We start from the raw sequence: 8,629 nt of genomic DNA, 5'->3' as shown, positions 1-8,629 counted from the left end.
AATTGTTTGTTTGAAGGTGTAGAGACTGAAAAACATTTCACAAGACATAATGAAGAAGCAAGAAAAATGAGGAAATGATTGTTTTGTATGGTATTAAGAAAAACCTTTAGTGTTTTAAGAAACAGAAATGTGCCAATCGCATCATTTGCTCTTGTACAGACCGTTGACATAGTTGATATTTACAGGTGAGTGAAATCAAATACCTGAGTCATGTATTTGAAATAATGTGGAGCTGTCAATGACAGGTTTGGGATTGTTTTTGTTTTCCCTATCAGCCTCAAAGAACATAGGTGTGGTGACTTAATTTCTGGGCTGAGCTATTTAAGGTCAACAGAAATTACCTGACTAGATTAGGGTCAGCGCTTTTCTTAGAAGATGCCGCTACAGGCCTCTAGGTGGTGCCAGAGGACAGCGTTAGAAAGACATGTTCTTTTTTTTCCACATCAAGTGCCTGTTATGAAGAAACGTGGAAGACAAGCCTGCAAAGTTTATGTATGATATCATTCCCATACTGTAGCATAGCATTTAATCTGCAGTTATAAGTTTCTGATAAAACTGCAGTCCTGAGTCTTTCTCTGAGCCTTTCTGCTGTCGTAAAGTTACCCACAGAAGGTTTTGACCTGTAGTAACAATATAGAGACATTTTGTGAGTGAGTTCCCGTTTTATTTGTCTGTCTCGTTCCGGATGCACATGCATGCCTTTGCAGATGTTTCATGTGAAAGGAAATGCATTCAACACATTTGTTAGATTTGAAGCATACACTTGATGTGTTTTGGTGAGCAACAATGAGTATAAACACAACTTTTGTTTGTTTACAAGAGAACTCCACAGGGCACCTTAAAAGGTTCTGGCTACATGTTTACAGGTGCTCTGTTGAATGTTTTTGTAAACAAGCAAAGGTTATTTTTATTATTATATATACTATTATTCAGTCTTACCAAAACACACTCTGTAACCTTGAGGGCTTTATGACTAGACTGTATCTCCTCATAAAACTCTCTGTAAATCCTAAATTGTTTACATTTCTTGTCTTTTTCTTCCCTGCCTTGACTGATGTGCTGTTTATGCTTCTTTGCAGGTTACCACCACCAATTTCCGATATGCAGAACAGTATGAAACACACGAAAGTAATGCCTACATGCTCGAGCCTTGAGCGCATGCATGCACATCTTTGTGCTTGTACACACTCATAAAGATGTTGCTCCAAAGCACTACCAGTGGTCAATACTCCACGGTGTACCTTTTAAAATAAGAAAACTCCAAAGATAGAGGCCAGCTCATACCAGGCAGATTTTCAAGCATTCATATTTATTTATAAGCTTCACTATTTGAGATGTTCAAATCACTGCTGCAGTTGATTTGATTGTTTGAAACATAATGGAATTAAATTCCAAACCATGTTAAAGATGTATTATGACAAATTGCATAAGCCAGTGAAGGAGAAATCAAACAAAAACACAATCTTCAAGATTAAAATTAAAACAACTTCTTGAATGTGCTGCTCTGTTGTCCAAATGAACTGTGGATATGAATAATGCACATGTACAGCCAACATCCTCAAACACAACTGTTTGCTATTGTTTTGGTCCATGGATGTTGTACAGTATCTTACAAGCTGTGTTCCCACATCCTTCAAACACCTCCACCCTTCACCTCCTTTCCTTTCATAGCTCCTCCACCTCCTCATCTTCACCTACTGCTGCTGCCAAGAAGCAATAACTTCCTACACTTGGGCTTATCGCTTTCTCTGGGTCTCTGTTATTATCAGCAGCCGTATGGAGGACCATGGCACCCTGACCAGGAAAAATGATCTATGACTACATAACTCTAAGACTAAGGGTTTTTGAAGAGGACTAGCTGGGTGGTAAACATAAGCATGCTGTTTGGAACAGTTTGGTAACAACACCTTATAGTATTTTCAGATTTAAAAGACATTTCAAGACTCTCTGCAATCTGGAGCTGCAAACACACAAAACTGCCTCTGCAGCTGTATCAGATTCCATTAGCTATGTGCTTTTTCTCATACTCAAAAACCAGAATCATAGAGGGGCTCTAAACAGGACCAATTGTTTTTCATTGGGCAGAGAAACTCAAGGCCTCTGGTAAATGAAGGATAGGAGTTGAGCTCTAAGAGTCCATTTCAGTTTGACAGTCAAGACCAAACCCTGACCTGGAACTGGCTGGAAAGGGTGTGGACCCTGCTGAAGGTTTTGAGGGTGGGTCTCAGATCTGGCTGAGAGGCAGGAACTTCTGGTAGTAGCTCTTGGTTACATCAATCATCAGGTCCTGTGTGCACTCTGGGAGCTCTCCTGAAAACAGACCTGAGAGGTAGCAAAGATGAACGCAGGTAAAGAAATGATAGATACACAGAATGTGGAAGGGTCAGGTGTGTGTTGGTATCGTGTGACTGACCTGGGCATCCAGAGAAGACAGTGAAAGGTGGCACCACTGTCTCAGGAGGAAGCACAGTGTTGTCTAAAATCTTACAGCAGTCCTTCAGCACACAGCGGCGACCCTGAACACAACACGCAAAACAGGCAAAAGTGAGTTAACAAACAAATCTGCTAGTGAGTCAAATGCTTTCACTGACTCACACTGAAGTTTTTCTGCATCCTGTCTGTTATGCAGTGGTCCACAATGGGTGGTGGCTGTTCAGAACAACAGAGCAGTAAGTATGATCCTTATAATGGAAAAGGGGAAACTGAGATGAGCTGAAGGCTTGCATTAAAAGAGAAACCCCGGTACAGGTTTGATATGCAATGTTTTTGTATATGCAACTTTGAAGAAATCTTTTGGGATCGTATCGAATCACATCTATACCTGCAATCACAGTGAAGAAGATGCGTTTGTACCACAAAATAGGTATACAAATACAAAATAGAATACTACGTTAGAGCCATTTAGATTTAGAAAGTATTTATAAGCATTTATCTTCTGCATTTTCATCTTCCAATAATGAGGCCAGCCAAAAAAGCACAAATGGCCATGAGTAACTGACTGACTGACTGACTGACTGAGTGATTAAGTCCACCAATGGTCAGCCGAATACCATTCAAAATATAATTTTTTGTCTTGTTCAGCTTTTCCTCATATAACATCCTAATTTTGTATCAATTGTGGAGTTTTGCAATTCTAGTTAGATGTAATCTGGTCCTGCTGGGCAAGATTGCAATTCAGCTGCAATTACATTAAAACATGTAATTCAGTGTATTTCATTTCACATTCCAACCCAGGTCTGTGACAGAGTCTGCTCAAAGCAGCCTGAAGCAGTTTGCTGCTGCATTCACATCATCTGAACATGACTACCATGTGACTCTTTCACCACAGGCAAGAGGAGACACTACTGCTGTTGTCCCCTCTCAATGGCTTTGCCTTTCTCAGCATACTTTCTGTTTTCTGTCTATCAGCTTGGTTGTGTGTGTGCTTTTATCCCACTCACTATGACACAGTTCTTGCCAATATGGACATAGGAACCAATCTGTGCTGCATTGACCACACAGTCCTCTTCGATGAAGACGTGGTCTCCGATGTGTAGTGGGAAAAACGCCACTCTGGTAGGAAACAGAAAGGGTGGAGGAAGATGAAGTTTAATCTTTGTTAAACAGAAAAGCAGCATCCATACATTTGATACACAAAAGTACAAAATCGGCCAACTGTTAAGAATATGCTTTACAGTACTCTGGCGTATATCAGCCACATTACTACTCAAAGCTGAAGTAATTAGTTGATTCATTAATAAGCTTACTGACAAAAAATGAATCACAATTTTGATATGTTTGATTGTTCCAGTCATTTTCCAGAAAAATAAAAAATGTTGCTGCTTCACCAATGCAAGGATTTGCTTCTTTTTGTTGTCTTATGATGGTAAACATACTACCTTTGGGTTATCGTTAATTGCAGCCTCGCAACTGAGTGATGCTGGCACCGACATTTACAAGTGATAAACGTTTGATTTGGTTGTAATATTGTTACGCAATTTATTCTGGTCTTAAATGCTTCTGTATAAAAATCAAAGTGAATTTTCTGAACACATTTGAACGCATGGAGTGGATGCCTCTGCCTGCATGTCCATTTACGTCCAGATAATTAATACATTCTCAGTGACTTATCCATAGTTCAAACACTTTAAACAAACAACATCAGTCATACAAACATGATCATTGAGGCTTTCAGTCAAACAATGATGAAAAATAATAAAACATTTGGTGTTGTCAATGTGACTCAGCTCTAGTCTAAATCTTTGGAATATTTGCAATGAGAGGAAGGTACTTTACCCTTTGCTAAACTTTTTAAAAGGCGGCCGAATAACACTCCGACTCTTCACAACACAGTGTCTGCCCACCCTGACATTAGCCAGGTCTCCTCTGATGATGCAGTCATTCATGACAATAGTCTGTAGGAGAGACACCACACACACACACACAAACAACAATCCAGTTATATCACAGCCCCATTAACAGTAACAAAAGTGTATAATTTACTAACAGCTAGCCGTATTTTGTGTTTTTCTTTCCTTACTTTGCCATTGAGGACGATATTTTGACTCCCACACAGCACTGACTGCCTGCTCACTTTGTTGCCAGAAGCCTGAAATGAAACCAAAGCAATGGTTAATATTTGTACAAAAGCATTTTTTCTGTTTTTAATTTCTGTCTAAATTCAGCACAAGTAAAATTTTCAGCTATCCAACGCCCAACGCCCCGTTGAGCTTCAGCTAGCTAAATAGCAACCGATTAGCTAGCTAGCAATGACTTAGTATCAATCTTAATACCGTCTCAATGTACTCCGCTTTGTTGTACAGTATTTCAGACAACTCCATGGCTTGGAATTTGGTAAAATATTTAATCCACTGATTATTCAACGCCAATATCTAACGCTGTTTTGTGCTCCCTGCTCTGTTCTCAGACGACTGTGATCAATAGACTTTCAGACTATAGGAGTTGAGGGCAAAATCATCGATGCATTTCGTTAAAACAAACAAATTACACGCAATTAGTATTACAGTATATTGTCTCGAGTTTTGTGAATTATATTAAGTATTGAATTATTCGACCTTTTTTAGCTACATAATTATTAGACAACCAATCCGTAAAATGATTCTGTGCTCGATTGGTCCTCCCTGAGGTGAACTCAAGCTCCTCAACACATTTTTATTTAACCGTCAATCAAAATTATATATTTCTGTTATATATTTTCGATCCTACGTTTAATAAAAACACTGTAAAATGCACAAATAAAATAAAAATGTGCAGAATAAAGACAGGGTTTGTGATGTGCGCATGCGTACAGCGGAGCCCTTGACCCTGATTCTTCTTCGCCTTGCACGCTGGGAGACACCAGTCACTTTTCTCCGTCATGGCGGCCCGTGTCCTGCAGCAGTGTGTCCGCTCGCTCGCCCGGCCTTCGCTGAGGCTTTGCTCCGGTAACCTGGCAGTCAGAGCCGCTGCTGCCCCGGCAGTATCCATTCACCGACCTCTCTCCTTCGCCGCAGACAGCCGGAGGACGCGGTGGCTCGGTCAGAGCCGGGTGAGTCTCCGGTAACATTGAACCGTCGTGGCCTAGCGCTTGCTGTGACCTACCTACGTCTTTCAAAACTGTTACGCTAACCTTGCCTGTATAAAGTTCATGGTGGCATCCAAGCAGTTTATTATTAGATTAGGGAAAACCTGCCATTCGTAAATCACCTCTGAAATCCATGAAAGGGCTTTTATTTTTGCTTACACAACAGGCATGTTTTGCTTGTTGGCTAGCTAGCTAGTTAGCAAAGTTGGTGAGTTCATTGACACACGTTTGTATTGTTTCCTTTCTGTCACCTCAAGTCTGCAGTCATTTGGGTGCTCAGACTTAACCTAAGCGCCCTCAAACACTGTGAGGTTTATTCTTGTTCAGCGATAGATAATGATACTGCCAGCTAAGCAGGATGCATAGATTGTTAATTATAAGCATCATGCAGAAGTGTTCTGCTCTTGTGCATGATGTTATTACCTTAATTATTGTTTTTTTGCGTGTGGGAAGCATGATAACTACTCGTATGATCATCTATGTTATTCGAGTCCTGTCTTAACTAAGGTCAGTTAAAATATAGATATATATATATAACCTATATTTACATATCATATTACACGAGTTATAAACTCCACCCTACAGACACAGACCATAACGTATCATAAGCTTGTGAAAATAGAATAGTTTTAAATCTGCTATAATGTGGACGCATCTTAGTTTAGGTATAGTTAGAAAACCACCATCTGTTTACCTCAGTGGATTTGCTTTAAACGGCATAAGTCAAGTTTTGAAGTTGGTTCTGTTTTGCACTGGAACTTAATGAAGTTTGAGGAGCTGGAGCTTTCCAGTTGTTTGTCTGTTTAACTCTGCAAGAGAGAGCATTACAGCAGTCTAGTTGAGATGATGCACACCATAAAACACTGATACAACACTATAAAAACAACTAAACATAATTTAAAAAATGGTGGATGCCCTTGTGTTGCTATGTGTTGCAAGATAGCATCTTGCCATATGTTTCTACACTGATTATCTCTCCATCCCACGTGCTGGAAGGCTCTTCCGGACTCTCCCGCATCATTATAATTGTGTGTAACACAGTCTTTGGGCTCAGCCTGTTTACAGTTTGTGCTTGTAGCATTTTCAGATTTGAGAAGTGAGCACAGGCAGCTTCAGGCTGATTTGTGGGCCGTGTGCTCACAGCCTGTCATCTGTATCTGTCCCCACCCTACATCCACCTCACCACCTCTGCTCCTGACCCTCTCTTTTCCCTCCTGCTTAGGTCTCCTCGGTGGGTGTCTTTTGCCGACAGTATGGAGACCTGCCCCCCCTCACCTTAGAGACCATCAAAGACCGTGTCATGTATGTGCTCAAGCTCTACGACAAGATCAACCCAGAAAAGGTAAGAGCGAGCACTGATTTAGCCTGTCAATCATACATTGTTCACTTTTACTTTTAACAATGAATGAGAACTGTGGAACTGTGAAATATGATGCGTCTTCTGTTATGAAGCAGCTCACATGTGGTAGTGTTTTGATGCCATTGCATTCTTTGAATGTCAGTGATTCTCAATGGATTTATGAGACTTAAAATGAGACTTGTATTTAATTGGAGGTGACCTGAAAAACAAGTGTCTGAATGATATTTTGTCAGTCCTACGTATTGTCAGAGGTCATGTTAACATGCACACACTCCACCTGCTGGACCTTCATAAACACTGATTTGTACATGAGATATTGAGGTGCTTGTCGGAGGCTGAAACAGTAAAAACTGCTAAATATTTGTCAGTGACTGTGAAAAAAGACCTTTGTAATGTTAACGATGATTTCTGCTCAGCTGCAGACATCCTCCCACTTCATGAAAGATCTGGGTCTGGACAGCTTGGACCAAGTGGAGATCATCATGGCCATGGAGGATGAGTTTGGTGAGTGCATTGACGGAATGCCGACCTGCCTGTGTAGCAGCTGGTCCGTCAAGATTGCCCATTGAAAAATTACAAATTGAAGGCTTAAGCATGAGCTCTTTAGGCATTGCTCAGATTTTGGGATGCTGCACAGAGAAATACAGGGGTGATGGAATTTATGTAGAAAAAACTGCATTATAAAATTAAAAATTAGGCAGGAGTGAGAGGAAATCTGCTTTAGTACAACAACACAGAGCTGACAATGCTAACCATGTCAATGGTTTCTTACTTAACTTTGCCTGAGTTCATAAAAACAGGTTTGCTGTCAGCTTCATGACAGTGGTTTGTTTGGTTTAAAGACGTATAATAATTTTAGAATTTAGGAATATATGATACCTTATGCGAACAATTCAAAATCACCAAATTTTGAGATACATGGGTTTCATTTGACAACGACAAGCTGACTACAACAGTGCAACACAACTTTACAGTGCCAGCTGATAAATCAACTTGAGGAGAATATGTAATCACATTTACTGTGGCATCAGAATGGTTGGCTGGTTTGTCTGTGTGATGATCTTTAGACCAGAAATACTTATTACTATACTATTAAGTACTATGTGCATATCAGCAGCTGATGTTGATGGTCTTTGTGGCGCATTCAAGTACATTTTTAAGTGTAGTGTGTTTTATTCTTCAGGTTTTGAGATCCCAGATGCAGAAGCAGAGAAGTTGATGACTCCTGAGGAGATTGTACAATACATCGCAGACAAGAAGGATGTTTATGAATAATCTGTTCTATAGCTTACTACAGAGGTAAGTCTCTCAGTCAGACGTTTGACTTTTTTTTCTTTTCTTTCTTACATCGCACACGTGCCCTCTGATGTTGTGTCATTGTTCCTCAGAAATAATTTCTTACATTTGTTTTTCACCCAGAGAGGTTGATCCCAGCGTGACTCCCACAGGAAGTTCTTGTGAAGCAGATGGGCGCCAAATCAAATCCCACCCCCCCGTCAGCTCTTCTGTCAATTATGGCACCGTGCTGCCGTGTCTTGTGTTTAACTGTATTTAAATGAACATGTGCTTTTGGAGCTCGGAGAAAAACAAAATATTAAACAAGGTTATATCACAGTTTGGATTCTTTTTTTTCTTCTTCTTCAGCTCCACCCTATGGTTCCGATGTATAATTTCTCATGAATAGATCAATAAAGACACATGCTGTA

General features: G+C 40.2%; 2 protein-coding genes across 2 annotated transcripts; one reads left to right on the top strand and one right to left on the bottom strand.

Annotated features, from left to right (window-relative positions):
- Positions 1–1,288: 1,288 nt before the first annotated feature.
- Positions 1,289–4,940, bottom strand: dctn5 (dynactin 5). The gene is made up of 6 exons (XM_056401201.1): positions 4,773–4,940; positions 4,520–4,588; positions 4,276–4,394; positions 3,441–3,552; positions 2,414–2,516; positions 1,289–2,322 (listed from the first exon to the last, which is right to left on the bottom strand). The coding sequence occupies exons 1-6, from the start codon at positions 4,818–4,820 to the stop codon at positions 2,225–2,227; spliced, it is 549 nt and encodes a 182-aa protein (XP_056257176.1). The 5' UTR covers positions 4,821–4,940; the 3' UTR covers positions 1,289–2,224.
- Positions 4,941–5,313: 373 nt separating this feature from the next.
- LOC130184540 (acyl carrier protein, mitochondrial-like) lies at positions 5,314–8,629 on the top strand. Its single transcript, XM_056400492.1, has 5 exons — positions 5,314–5,527; positions 6,786–6,905; positions 7,340–7,427; positions 8,107–8,222; positions 8,343–8,629. Exons 1-4 carry the CDS (start codon positions 5,357–5,359, stop codon positions 8,196–8,198), a joined length of 471 nt encoding a protein of 156 aa, XP_056256467.1. The 5' UTR covers positions 5,314–5,356; the 3' UTR covers positions 8,199–8,222; positions 8,343–8,629.

The sequence above is a fragment of the Seriola aureovittata genome, chromosome 17 (assembly GCF_021018895.1).
Source record: "Seriola aureovittata isolate HTS-2021-v1 ecotype China chromosome 17, ASM2101889v1, whole genome shotgun sequence".
Taxonomy (NCBI): domain Eukaryota; kingdom Metazoa; phylum Chordata; class Actinopteri; order Carangiformes; family Carangidae; genus Seriola; species Seriola aureovittata.
The sequence above is the reverse complement of the archived record's forward strand: the minus strand, read 5'-3'. Positions and strand labels throughout refer to the sequence as shown.